The sequence below is a fragment of the Pipra filicauda genome, unplaced genomic scaffold (assembly GCF_003945595.2).
Source record: "Pipra filicauda isolate LSUMZ 115617 unplaced genomic scaffold, ASM394559v2 scaffold17_size4572894_pilon, whole genome shotgun sequence".
NCBI lineage: Eukaryota > Metazoa > Chordata > Aves > Passeriformes > Pipridae > Pipra > Pipra filicauda.
In genome coordinates this window covers 1,267,626-1,285,430 of record NW_024104287.1, presented here as the reverse complement: position 1 = coordinate 1,285,430, position 17,805 = coordinate 1,267,626, and the positions used below count along the sequence as shown (strand labels likewise).

The following is a 17,805-nucleotide window of genomic DNA, read 5'->3' as shown; positions in this document are numbered from 1 at the left end:
ATCCTGTGTGTGTGTGTGTACATGTGTACTTAGTTGCTGCCTGGGGTTAAATCATGACTATACAGAAAATTTTCAGTGTTGGAAAGAGCTGGGTTTTGTTCCCTTCTGTATTCACCTATACCATGAAAGTATTCCAGAGTTTCCTTCAAATCATGTATAACGCTAAAAAGAGCTTTAATCCTGCTGGATAGCACTTTCATAGTTCTGTTTGCAAACCACAGAAAGCATTTAACTTTTTCCACGGAGTCTTTACTTTGTGCAAGTTTTTCCTGTAGCAGAAATCCTGGATTATATTTACCTGCAAATGATACAAAATGCATTTTGCAGACCACAGCTAGCCTTCATTTTAGGGGTATCACCCCCAGAATTAACTTACATTTTTATATATATATATGATTTTATATATATATGTAAAAAATGTAATGCTTGTCCTGGTTTTAGCTGGAATAGTTAATTTTCTTCCTGGTAGCAGATACAATACTGTGTTTTGGATTTAGGATGAGAATATTGTTGATAACACACAGCTTCTCATACTGCCCTGCCAGGGAGGAGGCTGGAAGTGCACAAGAAGTTGGAAGGGGACACAGCCAGGACAGCTGACTCCAGTTGACCCAAGGGATATCCCCACACCATATGGAATCATGCTAAATGATAAAACTGGGGGGGTGGGAAGGGCAGTTGGCCAGGGAGTAGCACTTATCACTGCCTGGGAACTGGCTGGGCATACATTGCAGGGCGGTGAGCACAATCAAACTTCCTTCTTCCGACTGCAGTTCTAATCCATCCATAATGCTTTTTCCAAAAACTACCCACTTATGGTGGAGCTACTGCAACAATCTGAAAGCGTTTCAAAACGTTTCAAAACACGTATAGGCATGTATAACAAAAAACTTGCATATAACACACACCGGCCAAACGCTACCTGAGGCTTCATACATTGCAATCAAGTTACTGGTGAGTCATCTGAACATGGTGTCTGACGGCTCTTAGCCTGCAGCAAAACAAAGCAGAGAAAAAGTTTGTCTTGTTATGATCTGAGCAAACTGTTGGACTGAGGAACATGGCTGATACGAGTTCAAACTGCTGAACACAAAGCTCTTACAAAGTCCTAGATTAAGGTTCTACAGCTGCTACTTCACACAGGATTCTCTAGCATGGGCTGAGAGAGCTGGGATTAGAAATTGCAAAAAAAGAATGAATCTGCTTGATAGGAGTCTAAATGTTACACAGTGGAAGATGCAAAACTCTTACAATAGTATCATGTTCTAACTAAAGTAAACACAAAGCCAATTTAAGCAACTATTTTATCTTGATCCAGCTGCCTACTGGCAGACTGAAGGTAACAAGTCCAAACAAGGGGAAAAATAAGCAATGGTAGGCTTCTTCAACCAAAAGGGACACATCTTGTCTAAAAGATTTACCCATGCAAGAAACCTGTGGAAAACCAAACCAAATGGACTGGGTAAAAATGCTTAAAATCCCACTCTAGATCCGCCTGCTTTTGTGCTTGTAGCAGCAATCTCTAAGTGCATATTTGCACATGAGTTTATCCTTGACCCTGCCTAGAAACAGGCTGGATAGAAAATTCAGATTCCCTCCACTGTACAAAACTGTAAAGCTCTTATAGAGAAGAAATTTTTGTCATTGGCTTTAGTTTAGAGACTTGTGTCTTATGCAACTGATCCAGCGAACAGTAAGTCCATATAATTAACTCGTTGGGAATATCATCGGCACTTGTTAAGATACCTCGGCATTCTCTTCAATATCTCGTCACACTCCTCACAGTTCTGAAATCGTCAGAGAGGTGATGTAAGAATAGAGAAAATGCATTTTGAGGAGCAGGAGTTTTACAGGAAAGGAAAGCTCCCCGTAAGGGGGCCTTGAGGGCAGTTTTGAAAAATCTCAATAAATAAAGGAGCTTCTCACCACGTTTCAGGACGATAATTTTGTCTACGGCGGTGCAGTTACCCAAGGAAGGCCGCTGAGATGCCCGTCACAGGAGCGCAGGTAACGCAGGGCACACCTTTACACATCACCCTTCGGCTCTCCCGGCCGCGTCCCGCCCGACGGACACTTCCCCCGTCACTCGCCCCGTTTTTTGCGGAGGCGGCGGCCGGAGCCAAGGGCGACAAACGCCCGCCCCCGTGCGGAGGGGGCGGGCCGACCCCGGCACGGCACGGGAAGGAAGGACACGGCTCGGCTCGGCTCGGCTCGGCTCGGCTCCAGCAGCAGTTCCTTTGTCTGCGGTCATGTCGGGGCCGGAGCGGCCGGCAGGTGGGTGGGCGGCGGGGAAGGCGCGGCGGGTGGGTGCGGGCTCCGGCCGGAGCCAGCGGGATGCCGGGGTGCCTGCGAGGGGCTGGGGGGAGAGGGGTCCCACGGGCACCGTGGCGTGGCAGCGCTGCCCGGAGGGCTCTGCCGGCGCTCGTGGGGAGCGGGGCCTTCGCTCCCTTCCGTCCGGAGGAGGAAGGGAACGGGGAAGGTGGGACGTGAGGAGCCCAAGACGGCGGCGGCCGACGAGGAAATAAATGTGCACGGAAATGGATCTGCACGTAAAGTCCAGCGCACCCTGCGGAAGGGAAAGTCCCGCCGCAGGGCGAGGGAAGGGGGAAGATCGCCGATGTGTAAGAGGAGTTCAAGGGAAGAGAGGGCAGCAAAACTGCGGGGGTTAGGTGCATACCTGATTTTTGATTCCTCTGAAGCAAGGAGAGATCTAAGACAAGTAGTCCCATTGAGAGCAATCAGCTTTTAGAACAAGGCTGTGTAAGACAAGCAGAACACTTCTCATGAATCATAGTAATTCAAGTAGTGTTTACTTGAATGAAGCTGCAATATGAGAGTGGCATTGAAAAGCTACAGACTAGGAACTGACTACACAGAATCTGAATAACAGGAAAACCGTATTTCCCTAGTTTCCTTCGGCCCAGGAATTCTGTTCTTCCTCTGTCCACATTACAGTATTTTCTGCTATAGTCTGATAACATTTTATGATCTGTTTTTGGGGGAGTGCCTTGCCCCCCTCTCTCCTTAGGTAAAGACAAAAGCATAAACCATATCTCAGTTACATATGCAAAAATACAGTGTAAATTTAACATGCAGATGCACTCTAAGATTTCTGCCTTCCTGTTATCAACACAGGCACAGGTGTTGTTGCAGTTCTATCAACACTCATTTTTTTAGCAATTCTATCATTAGTCTGACCTCCATGTTATGTTTCAAGCAAAAGAAATAGCTTTTTTTTGTGCATTCAGTATAGGAGTGGTAACTGTAAGACGCCACAGCTGATTGATATTTGCCAGTGGGAAGCTCAAATGTAAAGAGTAACACTTAGTCCTTTGAGCCACCCCTCTACTTTCCCGTGCTGTTGTCTTCAACATTAAGCTTCTAAAGCCAAGTCCAGATTTCTGCAAGTTTATTCTGGTGTCTTTATGAACTTTTCTCCTCTATCAACACAGAGCTATGTTAGTTTTGCAAAAGAGTTTAATAACATGTGAAAAACAGATATGAAAAGGTAATGCTGTATATACAAAGCAGTTTGTAAAATATATGTGTATGTGACTCCTCTTCTAATTGCAGGCCACGTCCAGTTGGATAGCAGACCTATATTATCTACTACAGGTATAGTATAGTATATAGTTTTCATAATGTGTTAGTCTCCACCAGTAGAAGTTGTGATTTTATAGCCCACTGGTTAAGCGAAAGGAATAAATATTTTGGCCTAACCATCTGCAGGTCTGTAGTTCTGCACACTCCCAAGATGTGCACATTCCCCATTGTTCCCACACTGTTACCTTTATGTCCGCTGGCATTAGCTATACATACTGTTACACTACTATTGTGACTCATGTGCTACATCCAGCCTCTAAGAGAATGCTCAGCTTTGAATTAGCAGCATTACTAATAAAAGCATCATTGCTAATAAAAGAAACGGTAGTGTATTTTTAAATAATATAACATCGTAACTATTTAGAGACTCTTTTAAAAAATACAGCCAGCAAGTTAATTATATAAAAGCATGATCTCTGAATTATAGACAGATAGATAGAAAATACGCACATCTTGACCATCTAAAATTCACAATGTGAGAGTCAGAACTTTCAGAACAGCCTCCAAAAGCTGTGGGTGCGGACAAATGCTAACGAAGCTGTTTAGCTGCATGCCTACTTACCTGATGTGTAAAGGAGCTTTTGGTTCACATGAACAGCTAAACTTTAAGGCTGGATGCATAAATTCAAATTGTTTCTGTTCAATGAATGATTTTGCAGCTAAATCACTTTTTGATCTCTAACAGATGGAAATCAGAACATCACAGAAGTAGATGCGTTCGATACAAGGTAAAGTTCTGGTGGCAGACAGAGATGGCCCATGGCATTGAAATCATTGAATGCAGGGTTTTCTGATTTTTTTAAGAACATGATGGAATTATTCAATTCAACTCCACCAACTTACAGAACACATTTCTAGTTTTAGCTACACCAGATGCAGAAGCGCCCTTATTGTTAAGGCATGTGGAAGGGACTATTAGGAGTGGACTCGTTTTATGGTAGGCAATGTGCAGAGACTGTGGCAAAAATACCATCACAATCTAAGGAACAATTGGACAGACCAGGTAATAGAATGTAGCACAAGAATATATTCCTCTAGAAGGAGAGGAAAAGAGACCATGGGATAGCGATTCCATTGATTTTTCCTATTCCACCTTGCAACATCTTCTAGCCCTGAAAACAGGAAACTACCTGCCTGATAACTCTATTTGCCTCAGCCATTCAGTGAATACAACTGAGCAGAGAAAGAACTATGTAGGGAATCATCCTTTAATGGTCATTCACAGGATCCAGGGACCTAACTGCCCAAAATCCCTACCAGCCATGCATCTAGCCAAATCCTATGGAAGAGAAATTGCCAAAATCTGAATAAATTGTGGTACTGGCACAGGTAAAATACCATTCATAATTACAAGGCTAAAGTTTATAATCTTTGCATTTTATCATGTTAAGTACTCAAACTGGGGAGAGTGTGATAAAGCACCCAACTTCTTATACTTGTTATCCAACCAACACTGTTGAAACCCCCAGACTTTAAACAGTCATCCAAAATTCCTGTTCTCTGAATTCTTATGTAGTCATTACCAAAAGATGTTTCATTAAGGAGTTTCTCATAATGAGGTGGAGAAACAGAAACAGTTAACTATAACTATAACTTTGTTGCGAAATGAAGCATTTTGCTGACAAACTGTGATCTTTAAGTAGTGTCTGCAGGCAAATATTCTAGCCAATTTCTTCCACTAATTGCACCAAATCTGAATATTCTATAGCAGGAAAAAAACAGTAACATGGCAGAATGGCTCTGACTAGAGCCATTCCTAGGGCAGCATGACCTGGACTGTCATTCTGTACACCTGTTCTGTCCTTGTCCATTACCAGTGGTGTCACCAGAAGTGTTTTAGTTTTCATTTTCTGCACCAGTTACTGTCTTCAGAAGCAGAAAGATGGTCTGCTTTGTCTCCCAAAACACAGCCATGTCAACATTTGGAAACGATCTTCTGGATCCAAGTGTTGGCATGACTGTGGGTCCACAACCAAGTCCAGAGCATGCTGTTACACACTTCTATATTGTGTTTTGCTTGTAAACCAATAACACTGCTGAATGCTACTCCCAAACACACAGGTACTCCATGCTTTTGTTGCTATGATATAGTCCTCTACTTAGAAGCTGGGTAGGTCATTTATTCTGTCCTCTAGAACACCTCTGCCCTTCAGCCTTCAGATTTTGTTGGCTGGTTGCTAAAAACTTAGATGAACAGTTGTATTATCATAGTTTTCATTTTCTTAGGGTAAACAATAAACATTTGTTCTCCTTTTGCAAGATACACTACTCTTAGCACCTCATCACCATCCGTTTATAGTCTATTACTTATGATGTAGCACTTGATTTACTTAGAAGAACTTGAAGCAAACCGCAGACAGCTACAGTTCCAAATAAGTACATGTGTACTATCCAATTATGCTAAAATAATATTTAGCAGAACACATAACATGGAGAATTGGAGCCATGCCTAAAGTGCACCATTATACATGTTACTGTGTTACTAATGAGACAGCCTCCTGAGGAGAGAAAACACAAATACCTTGCAGAGAAACTGTTCAATCTATCTGGTGGAGTCACAGTAAACACCCAACACTTGTTTTTACTGATTCCCTTAACATGCCCAAGCTTTTAAAAAAGACCTAGCGATTTTGGGTCTTCCTAAAATATTCTGCATTTTGAGGTCTTGTCTTCTGAAATTGGCTCCTCCAAATCTCTAGTCAATTAAAAATTCTTACCTTGTGGAAATACAGGAAGTTAATTCAATTAGCCACTGACTCATTTATCAAGAATGTTTTCCACCTCTGGCAACAGGCAAACACATGATCCTGCAGTGCAGTACAAAATGAACCATCAAAGAAGAGGAATTGCATTAATCTTCAATCATGAACACTTTTTTTGGCATTTAAAAATGCCAGACAGACGTGGGACTTTGGCAGACAGAAACAATCTGAAACGCAGGTAAGAAACTTGGTTTCTCTGCTCATCCTTAAAAAAATCTAAACTTCAGAAATCATAGTCAAATAAGCAGTTACCTAAATCTTGTGTTTTAAGTAGAGGCCAAAAGATTTTGTAGACATAAGCATCTCTGCAACTTTGGTACAGAAAGCTGTAATGAAAAAGCTTTAGGGCACATTCCCTACATCACAGAAACTGCTGGCACAAGTGCTATGATTTCAGTGAGTCCAGAGCTTTCTTTGGGCAAACTCTTTGAAGTAACTTGAGGTATTAGACCTGTACTTGACACTAGTTTGAGTTCAAAATCAACTTTAGTTTGTTGTTTTTTTTCATAAATAATGCATAAACATGAATATTTATTCTCTGAGAGGGAAAGCAACTGACATATAATTTGAGCAAGACTTGTACTAATACTGATGTGTTTTAATAATAGTTTGACAGACCTTGGATTTGAAGTCAGAGTTTTTGATGATCTGAAAGCAGAAGGCGTGCTGCAGGAAATTTATGAAGGTAGGAGACTATACAGTGATTATGTCTAACTATTTGTAGCAGAATTTCCAGGTATCTTTTCTTCCATTCTCTCTATTTATCTAACTTAAAGCAGTTTTTGTGCACAAGGAAGTTCTTTAATATTAGAAGGACTTAAAGGTTAGATTGCAGATTATTGCAGTCTAAGGGAAACTTGTGTGGAAGAACTAAGGAAGTCACTAAAAGATGAAAGAAAGTACTTGCTGCTGGGAGAAGTTGTTAACATTCTTCTTTTTACATTTAGTGGCCCTTCAGCCATGTTGAATCAATGCACCTTCAAATCTGCAGTATTCTTCTATCTGAAAATAGCTTTCATTTGAAAAGGACTGATCAGGGATTAAAAATTATACAAATGTACAATGTTTTTTAAACCTCAGGATGACTGTTTAGTCATTTTGACTATTTCAGCCTCTCTGGATGACCACAGTAATGCTGACTGCTTTGTTTGTGTGTTCCTGAGTCATGGCGAGAATGATCATGTTTACGCATATGATGCCAAAATCAAAATTGAGACAATCACAGACATGTTCAGAGGAGACAAGTGCCGGAGTCTAGTAGGAAAACCAAAGATATTTATCATTCAGGTAAGATGTCTGTTTCTGAATTCAGTGGACTTAACACTGACCTGTGTCTTCCTGCAATACAGATGTCAGTTTTCCTGATGCAGTCTTTCCACAAGGGAAATTTTTCCTTAAAGACATTTCAGACAAGGAGTCTTCTTTTTTAAGAAACCTGTATGTACACTAGTGTTAATATCATGATTATAGCTGTATTTAGTAAGTAATTTTATGAAGAGAAACACAAATCAAGCCCATGTCAGATTGACTGTCAGTGTATATTTAATGGGAGAGAAGGCAGTGCCATATTTTTGGGGAAGGTCTCAGCTCAGTTCCTACTGCTCACACCTCACTAGACTGTAGAAGGCTATCAAACCTCTATCTTCATTGCTTCCTTCTAGGCAAGTCCCTTTAACTGATCCTTACTGAAGCTGGGGTTTGTGTTTTGGTTTTCTGTTTGGTTGTTTTCTTTTTTTCTGGACTACTTGGTTGGTTTTTGTGGTGGTAGTGATTTTTTTTTTTGTTTATGACCAATACCTGGCATCTCTGTAGACTCTAAGAATCAATTTAAGGATTTATTGTCTCAAAAATACTTTTTGTGATAAGTGGTCAAATAAAGCCCATATGTAACCTCCTGTTTCACATCTTAGTTCATGGCATAATGCAAGCTGAGAGGCGCCTCAGAAGGTCTCTGTTCAAGCCTCTTGTTCAAAGCAAAGTCATGGGATCATGCAGGGCTTATCCAGAGCAAACTCATATATGAACCTGGCCTTCAGCAGATTGTAATTGTAGTTGTTTACAGAGTAATCCTAAGTATTATCTTTTTTCTTTTTCCAAATGAAAGCTTCCTTAGGCACAGGGCTGCTGCAAGAATCAGCACATCATTAATTCATCTTTCATTAGGAGTCATGCAGGTTTCCTTTATTATTTTTAACCTGGAACCAAACATGGAAAAATATTTTCATATTTCAATTTTAAGTAATACTTGGAAATATCTATAACATATACTCATCAAAATGCTAATTAACTTAGTTCATCAGCTGAGTTCTTTTATAGAACAACTGGCACAGCATTTACCTTTGGAAATTAGAGGAAACAGCCATATGAAACTTCATCACTGTAAAGATTTTTTTTGTGTTTTCTCTTTTTAGTGGTAGTTCATAAGTAATGCTTCTTACTTTTTATCTTTTGACCGTGTTCTCACCTTATGCTCCATGTGTAGCCTTCCTGCATCACTGACAATACTGGGCTCACTTACTGACTTCTCACAAAAAAACCATCCCTCATCTAACACATTTGAGACAACTAAGAGCAGAAGTGTGACAGCATGTAATGATGGCTGTGCTCGGAACATTAATTCAATGCTGCCTGCTTGCCAGCAGGTCTCAGGGAGGCAATTCTTCCTCTCTACTCAGCACTGGTGAGGCTGCATCTGAAGTACTGTGTCCAGTTCTGGGTTTTCCAGTACAAGAAAAATACAGACTTATTGAAGTGAGTCCTGCAAAAGACCACAAAGATGATTAAGAGACTGGAGTATCTCTCATAGGAAGAGAGGCTGAGAGAGCTGGGACTGTTCAGCTTTGGAGGAGATGCCTCAGGGGAACCTTATCAATGTTATAAACATCTGGTGCGAGGGAATAAATAAGAGGGAGACAGGCTCTTTTCAGTGGTGCTCAAGTGACAGGACAAGAGGCAACCGGAATGAATTAAAACATACAAAATTCCATCTCAACACAAGAGAACACTTTTTCACTGGGAGGGTGGTCAAACACTGGAAGAAGTCACCCAGACAGATTGTGGAGTCTCCATCTATGAAGATACTTGAAAGCTGACTGCACATTGTCCTGGATAGCCTGCTGTAGAGCAGACCTTGGCGGTTGGACTAGGTGATTTTAAGTCCAGTCTTAGTGATTCTGAGATCATCTCAGAGCTTTCAATGGACTTCATCACCAATATTTTAACTGACAGAGAAGTAAATGGGTCTTTATGATCCAGACTCACGGTAATGTGGAACACCTAACTGAAGTCCCCTCTGGTTAACTTCAGAAGTATCACGTTAAACATAGGTGACTTTGGCAAAGGTGGAAACCTAACAATACTTCTCACCAACAGGCATGTCGAGGTGATAAACATGATGATCCAGTTATTGCTCATGATTCAACAGACAGTAGCAACGAATCCACTGTCAATGAGACTGAAGTGGATGCAGCTGGTGTCTATACTCTGCCCGCTGGTGCAGACTTTATCATGTGCTACTCTGTAGCGCAGGGTAAGTTCTAATATTTTACATCCAGTGTCTAAAACTTCACTCATTCTTCATTTTGCTGTCAAAAAAATGAGAGCAGTTCCAGGTCATCTGTTTTACATGTCTGATAAGTGACAACTTGTCTGAAAGAACCTTACGTGTTAAAGGAAAAGTGAAAATAAACTATCAAGGTTGCAGTTAATTTGCCAAACAGAAACAAACATTCTCATCAATCTTCCTACTGAGCTGTCTGCTGATAGCACACATTCCCTTCTATTCCACGATTGTAGGATTCTGGTGGCTTATAACTTTCCCTGCACTGTATGGCTGTTCTCTCTTATCCTCACTCCCATCTGCTCTCTTGTAATGTGCAGATACAGTCCTGTAAGCTACCAATCCCTGAATCACATTCCTCTTAGCTGAGCACTATAAGTGATCTCAAAGCCATTTCCCATCTACAGTTTCCAGTGAAATTACATAATTGGCAAAGTAAGATTTATACCCATTAGTAATCCCTTATGGATGGTAGCGAACAGTGACTCTCATAAATATTTTTCCAAGAGTCATCACTACTTACATTCAGATATTATTTTATGTTTCTGTTCTACATTAGGCTACTATTCTCATCGTGAGACTGTAAATGGCTCCTGGTACATTCAAGATCTGTGTGAAACGCTTCGGAAGCACGGGTCTTCCTTGGAGTTCACAGAGCTTCTTACTGTCGTTAACAGGAAAGTATCTTACCGCAAAGTGGATGTGTGCAGAGACAGTAATGCTATAGGAAAAAAACAGATTCCTTGTTTTGCCTCAATGTTAACTAAAAAATTGTATTTTCATCCAAAAGCTAAGTAGATTGTTATTTAACAACGATGACCATTAACTACTACTTGCTGCAGAAATGAAAACACCATCTTAGTTCAGGAAACTAATACTCTACAAGATTGTTCGCAAAATCACTGGAATCAAACATTATAGTTTGTATACATAATAGATTCTAAAATCTTAAAGCAATTTTAAAGCTAGTATTACAGCTCAGGGAATTTGGGAAAAGCTGACTGGTCCAAAACTCTATAGAAGGTGCTCAGATTTTATTGAAATTGGTATCTAGATTACTTTTTTGTAAAAAGCCTTTTGCTTAATTGCCATCTAACTATGGCACATTTTACTACTTCCAAAACATTTCTAATGTTGCATTAGATTAACTTATCTTGCTTCAAGAGCACACTTTATAGGGAATAAGTTTGTAGGGTATCTTTTTAGATTTGTGGAAGCAGCATCCACGTTGCAATTTTTGTGGCTTTATTGAGCTTTTTGGACATTTTTTAATTATTTTCTCTCAGCACTAAAAAGGAATTTAATTCCTTGAGTACAGTTGTAGCATTAACATACGGTTAATTAAATAGGGTTAATTAATAAAGGGTTTCTTTTTACTTGAACATCATTGTCTCAGTTTGAAGAGACTGGAATGTTTGCTAAAGAGGATGAGTTATAAGACAGACCAAACTCCTCTCAGCAATTGTAAATTCAAAAAATTAAGGGGCTTTAATCGAGGAAGTGTGGGAAAAAAAGGAAGAAATAACACCCCTTTATTAAAAGATATATGTATGTTGGCAAGAACAGTAACAGAACATAAAAACAACTAAACAATAGTCCTGTGCCCAGAAGTCCCCTTCAAACAAAAGAAAAAAAAAGTCTGAATACTTCTCTGTCTTTAGCGCAGCTCTAATCCCGGCCGGCAGGGGGCGCTGTTGGGTCACTGGAGGTGCAGGGCCTGCAGGTCTCTGTGTTGGCCTGCAGGGGGCGCTGTCGGGCTCTGGCGGTCACCACGTGGGAAGGGGGTCTGGGGGTGTCTCGGATCGCGGGAGAAGCCAAAAAGAAAATGGGGACCCTTCCCCCAGTGGAAGAAAGGGGGAAAGGAAAACAGTTCACCCCCACAAAACTCACTGTTGTCCTCAGATGACGGTGTCTCAAGACTCGTCCTTTCTTCTCCCGGTGAGCACAAAAACTCTCCGATGAGAACGCAGCAGGTCCGGGCCGGAGACAAAGACAGCCCGCCCGCAAGTCAAGGCCAGCAGTCAGGGCTGACCAGGGCGGGAAGCCAGAAAGACCGGTCTCCAGGCCTTCTCTCCAAAAGCACGCACGCAAGACCCTCCCCCGCCTCTGTCCCAGAGCGAGAGCTCAGCAAAAGCTGACCTGTCCTGTGTGAGGGCGGCCAGCAACTCCCCCCGTGAGCCGGGCCAGCTACCGAAATCCCAAACTCCTTCCCCTCCCTATTCGAACTCCATTCTTCCCACAGCCAGAGCAGGGGAAGAAAAATTCCACTCCTGGGTTTATAACCTATAACAATCATTTACGTTTGGGGCACAATTACAGCTTGCTGGTGCTTTGAATCCTCAGGAGAAAAGCAAGCAGTGGTGAAATGAGACCTTAGCTTGACTTTGGGTAAGCTTGCCCTGTACATACCTCTAAAGCTAAAGCTGCTAGACATCTCTAGGCAGCTCTGCAAAATATAACCTATGCAAACCTTCATACTTCAGACCTTGGTGTTGGATCAGCTTCTTCCTCCTCTTGGCTCTGGAGAAGATCAGCCATACTCTGTCATCGTGTACATACAAGTGATAGTCACCATAGGATTGTTACTACTGCTGCATCAGCAATTGCAGTGACACTGACTGATACTGCCTAGAAGTGAATATTTCTTTTCTTTGGTTTTTTGGTGTTGGTTTTTTTATATATTATTGGTACATACACTTAACCCTGAGGGACAATGGAGAACTCAAACTGAGCAAAATGTCTTAATCCACTTTCCTGGGGATAAAATAATTGATTTACTGCCTCTGCTTTAGTTCAGTCTATGGTCCGAAACACATATGTTAAATCTTACTATGTCTACTTTTAAGCTTTACATAAATCATGTATGTTTGAATATTTTGATAATTTTTTCAATAAAGTGCAACATAAATGATTTTATATTGAGATGCCTTGTTCTTCTAGCAATATTTACTAAAAAAAGCTTACCTGTAGATCAAGTCTAACCTTCATCAGTGGTGTTACACCAACAGTCAATGCAAAGAGCTAGGGAAAAGAATCCTTAATACTCAATGCAAGAAGAATTCTGTGAGCAACTGCTCATAGTACATGGTACTAAAAAGACAGCCTTTGTTCTGTAAAGCATCTCTGTCATTTTACCAGCAGTCAGAATGCCTCCATTGTACTAATGAAATTTGAAAAATATCTTGAAGATTTTGAAAAAAAAAAAATAAAATAAATAAAACAAACCAAAATCATCAAGTGACCATATCATTTTAATAGATATTTAATGCAACTTTCAAAACTATAGTGGTCAAAAATGCCCAGTTTCAATTTCAATTAAATGTTCATATCAGCTTTGAAAGGGCAACTCCAATATATACAAAACCAAAGTTAGTCCTTGTCATTGATTTCCTGGATGGGAAGCCTCAGGTGCAGAGGTTGGCGCAGACGCCTCAGGGATTCTTCTGCCTGCGAATGCAAGGAAGAGTGAGAGTTTATTATTGAAAGAGTGAGAGTTCATCCTTCTGCAGCCCTCTGTTTTCTCCTCTTTCACACATTTGTCTTCTCACAAGGCACTGGTCTTAGGCAAGAAACCAAGCAAATCAAAGGGAGGATGCTGAACATTTACAAACCTGCTGAGGGCATTCAGCCAGTCTCCAGAGAGAAGCATGAATCCTGCCGTCAACCCACTCACCTGCACCCCAAAGTATTATTTTCCTGAAATCACAAAGTTCATACTCACAAGCCACTGAAAAAGCATCAAACTTTAGCTTTATGTCATATGTGGCTCATGAAATTACACCTTGAACTATGGGTTTTGAACTAAAATTAGTTCCCCTTTTCTTTTACAAGACACTGAACACAGGGCTGGCAAGATGGGATGGAAGAGTGAGAACAGAGGAGTGAGAGATCTGCTAGACTTTGTCATGAAGGCCAAAAAGTTTCTCCTACGTACACACAATTTCCATCCAGTTGCTCATATTCTGTAAAACTAAGCCTTTTACCTAAGGAATAGGATTATGATGTCAAATGCTGAACTCTGCAAGACAATCTCCTTCCAAGGAAGGGAAGAGACTCTGTTACCACAGCAGTGCAGCAAAAATACTGTGTCCAGAAGCAATGCAGTTAGTCTATTAAAATGGTTAAAAAATGCAACATTAATTAGAATATGCAGAAAATAGGCTGATGAACTGACTTACTTGTTTTAAAATAAATTAATGAAGGTCTCCCTTTCTGATGATTTACTGGAGTAGTTTTATGTCAATGGCAAACACTGAATGGTTATCTGAACAGCTGAAACTGGCTGATAAACAGTACACTGTTTTGAATGTAAGTAGCAAACCTTGAGGTCAATTTTCTGTTAGCTAAGAGTTTACTGAGAAAGTCTTAAGCCAGAAGCTACCACATTATTCAAGGACTGTGTTTAAATACCTCTGCTAGGTCGTCTTTGAGCTTGTTGTATCGTTCCACATTAAAATGCTGTTTTTTGGATTTCCGATAGAAGTAGTGGAGAAACTGCCTGTCCTTGGCATGAGGGTAAATGTAGTCCTGGGGAAGGAAGGGGGACATATATTTGGGGTTATCAAGAAAACTGAGTAGAGGTCAGAAGATTAGAAATTCAGCCTGTTTCAGGAATATTTATCTAGTTCAACACACACCTATCTTCTGTAAAGAGGCTACACATGAAGCTATACTATTACAGGTCATAAGGGCTTTTTAGACACATGGTTGGAATAATTTCTATCATGTCTGAAGGAATTTTCAATTGTAATAACGACATAGCATGATCTTCATGACTGGAGCCACTGGAGTAAACAGACACAACCTTCAGGGAGTCAGAGGAAGTTCACGTACTGTTTCTCACAGACTTATTTGAAAGTCTTATGGCACCAGCAGCTCTTCAAAAGAGCCAAGTAGTAATCTCTTTATCTACTCACTTACAAAAATTAGGAATGCCTTAGCCCTTCTTAAAACACAGTGAGAAGGAATAAAACTCACATTTAGAGCCAGCTCTTCATAAAAACAGACATATCCCCCTTTCTCATTCAATGAACCTAGTGTCTTACAAGGTCTATAGATCCACTGATATTATGGAAGAAAGTGTTGGCTACTCTTCCACAACACCTCCACAATAAAAGGTTTGCATCACAGAAAGTTTGACATCAATATGCCTACTTTGAGAGTAAAGTACAGAGCTAAAATAGGAAAAAGAAACAGAAGTCTCACAAGTCTGTATTGTGAAGGTCAGTTAAGATCTGAGCAAGCTTTTGTTCTTCTACACAATGGCTGCTTCCTGCTCCACTTCAGTTGTCCTAGATTTACCTCCATTCATTCAAAGTCACAGAAAAGCAGTCAGATTATGAAGAACAAAGCAACAGCTTTTTTTCAGGCACTAAATAAGGCATATTTTAGTAATGCAACTGCCAGAGTTCCAAATGGTTTGGTACCCTGCACTGTTTAGACATAAACTCCAGCAAATAAAAGCTGCTGTTCAGTGATGTTCTTCTGTAAGGCAGCGTTCACAAACTGTCACAGCACTAGCAGTTGCTCTCCCTTTACAGCAATGAGCAAGGTTCCATTTACTATGCAAAGTGGTCCACAAATATTTTAAAGGAGAGACTTCTTTCATCACTTCTTATTCCCTAGATTATGAAATCTTACAGATAGTAGCTATGCTCTGCAGTTCATGTGTAACAGCACCTGGATTGATTTTGCATCATGTAATGTTTGTATCCAGCCCCATTACGGATCAAACAAGTCCTTGTCTGATGTCAAGGCTACTTACTAAATTCTATTTTCATCAGAGCCCAAACATTGTGATTTTCAGAGTCAGTTTTCCTTCTTTTCACTATTCCAGACACTACAAGAAAAGGACTTACTTGCTTAGTAAGAACAAAGTAGGCATAGAAAGCCATGGCAGTCCCATAAGTGATGAAGTACGTGACTGGCTCCATGATGTCCCACGAATAGACCCACCACGTGAGCCACGCCAACGCTCCCCCTTGAGTTGACATCAGAGCTAAGCCAACCCATAGAAGCCTGGAGGTTTTTGCATCTGCACTGTTTATGATTCTGGCTTTCATCTAAGGAAAAGAAATATAGCAAACATGAGTCCTCCTCTGATAAGCAGCTCGTCAACTATGTTTTCTCCTGCTGGGCTAGATCCTCTTTCAGGATTTCTTACTGATACCTCTTACTGACACCTCTTACTGACTTACCCTGCTAAGAAATAAAAAAACTGAAATCCAAGAGCAACCAGATCTTCTTGCCTTTGTGCACCCAGAAATTCTGCTTTTAAATTTGTCCTTCCAACTACTAGGGATCTATGTCTACTGGATTTCCATTTACCATTCCAGGCAGTTCTGGGTAACACTGAGGCTGGTCCTCATAAAGCAGGAGTCCTTTTGTCCACTAGCCTAAGCCACAGATGATGTCAACCCCACTACTGGGTTTTTCTCTCAGAATTTCTACAGCAACAGGTGACTAAATGGCCTTTCAGTCTCAATACTAGCCATGCTGAGGCTTGTTCATGACAACTTTTTCTCCAGGTGTTGTGATTTCTACCCAGTGAATGTCTGAAACAGGAGGGAAAAGAACTGAATTGAAAATAATTTGAATTCTATTTGAGCTGACATTTGTTTATATAACAAACAAACCAGATACACCCTAGCCATTCATGCTGATTTTCTTCTATTACAGAGCTTATTCTTGATGAAAGGAAATGCTTTCGAGTTTAAAAAAGTAACTCCACTTTCCAACCTGTTCAAGGGGCAACAGCTCTTCTTTGAGGTGATCCACTTTCTGTAGCAATTCTCTCTCTTTTCTGATCTGGTGATCTTCTAAATGTAGGGCTACAAACAGTCTGTGAACCAAGGATTTGATATCTTCCATTTCAGTAGCATGCTCACTATTCAGCTTATCTGAAAGAAAATATTTGTCACATAAACCATTTCAAGAACTCACCCTTCTTCATTCTCTCCCTACCTCCAACCCCAAAAGCAGGACTATCCAATGGTAAAAAACCAAAACCAAATAGAAATACCTTTCTCCAGACAGGTTCCAGTTTTCTGAGACTTCCCATGCCTTTCACTAAAGATAATCCGTTATTAAGGATTGCTCTTACCTTTTACAGGAGGTGACACACTGTACTCTGTGTTGTTGATAACAAGTTTAAAGTCATTCATCAGTAAGACCTCCATCAATGTTGCGTGAGAGACCTTGCTACCATCTGCAGAAGAAAGATTTAAGTTCTAGATCACTTGCCATAAGGAGTCTTAAACATTAGCAGATAACCCTGCTAATGTTTAAGAGTTAATGTGCTACAGTTCTTCATTAATAATGTTTGGAAGGGAACTGTACTTTCAGAAAAACTGGTAACTAACACTAAACATTAAGGAGGAACACGTGGTGTGATTCTTGGGGCTTGATCTGTGCAGAGCCAGAAGCCGGACTTTGATGATCCTTGTGGGTCCCTTCCGATTCAGAATATTCAGTGATTCTGCGACACCAATGCAGTGTACCTGAATGCTTTCTCTACTGGTATCATTTGGACTTGTCCCTACTATAAGCAGACTTGCATTTTCTTATCTGTGATTAGGACTAGAACAGACCCATTGGTGAGGGCAGAAGAAAAAGAAGTTCTGAATAAACCAGCAACAAATTGCAACATAAGGATCTGCATTTTTGTTTCTCCACCCACACACAAGTTTGCATCTTTACTGGGGTTTTGGGCAATTAAAAGACCTTCAAAGACTTCATCTTCAGTTACAGATTTATGTCTTTACTTAAAGAGGCTCTTCAAGTCAAAAGGAGCAATTCCCGTCAATAGTGGTGTACAGATTTTTATTAATGGTATTTAAAATCATTCTGTTTTGCTATCAGTGACTGGAAGGTAAGAACTAG

General features: G+C 40.6%; 3 protein-coding genes across 6 annotated transcripts in view; 1 reads left to right on the top strand and 2 right to left on the bottom strand.

The window, feature by feature from the left end:
- Positions 1-227: 227 nt before the first annotated feature.
- Positions 228-2,802, bottom strand: LOC113995983 (neural Wiskott-Aldrich syndrome protein-like). Of its 3 annotated transcripts, XR_005563017.1 has the most exons (3): positions 1,927-2,802; positions 923-991; positions 228-298 (listed from the first exon to the last, which is right to left on the bottom strand). XR_005563017.1 is itself a non-coding variant. In XM_039379882.1 (2 exons), exon 1 carries the CDS (start codon positions 2,727-2,729, stop codon positions 1,965-1,967), a length of 765 nt encoding a protein of 254 aa, XP_039235816.1. In that variant the 5' UTR covers positions 2,730-2,802; the 3' UTR covers positions 530-991; positions 1,927-1,964. The 3 variants fall into 3 exon arrangements, 2 of the variants coding, with proteins under 2 accessions (XP_039235816.1, XP_039235818.1); XM_039379882.1 differs by lacking the exon at positions 228-298 and having other exon boundaries at positions 530-991; XM_039379884.1 differs by lacking the exons at positions 228-298; positions 923-991 and adding an exon at positions 1,691-1,787.
- On the top strand, positions 2,184-11,306 carry CASP6 (caspase 6). The gene is made up of 8 exons (XM_027736510.2): positions 2,184-2,274; positions 3,574-3,615; positions 4,289-4,331; positions 6,397-6,543; positions 6,974-7,050; positions 7,477-7,652; positions 9,738-9,894; positions 10,484-11,306. The coding sequence occupies exons 1-8, from the start codon at positions 2,250-2,252 to the stop codon at positions 10,720-10,722; spliced, it is 906 nt and encodes a 301-aa protein (XP_027592311.1). The 5' UTR covers positions 2,184-2,249; the 3' UTR covers positions 10,723-11,306.
- A 1,851-nt stretch (positions 11,307-13,157) lies between these two features.
- MCUB (mitochondrial calcium uniporter dominant negative subunit beta) overlaps positions 13,158-17,805 on the bottom strand; it is a 49,045-nt gene continuing 44,397 nt past the window's right edge. Inside the window, exons 4-8 of one of the 2 annotated variants that reach the window (XM_027736468.2) lie at positions 17,027-17,131; positions 16,663-16,823; positions 15,783-15,986; positions 14,335-14,451; positions 13,158-13,371 (exon numbers count right to left, since the gene is read on the bottom strand). In XM_027736468.2, coding sequence (XP_027592269.1) covers positions 13,294-13,371; positions 14,335-14,451; positions 15,783-15,986; positions 16,663-16,823; positions 17,027-17,131 — 665 coding nt within the window. In that variant the 3' untranslated portion in view covers positions 13,158-13,293. The remainder of the gene's footprint in view (positions 13,372-14,334; positions 14,452-15,782; positions 15,987-16,662; positions 16,824-17,026; positions 17,132-17,805) is intronic. The other variant, XM_039379903.1, reaches the window with a different exon arrangement.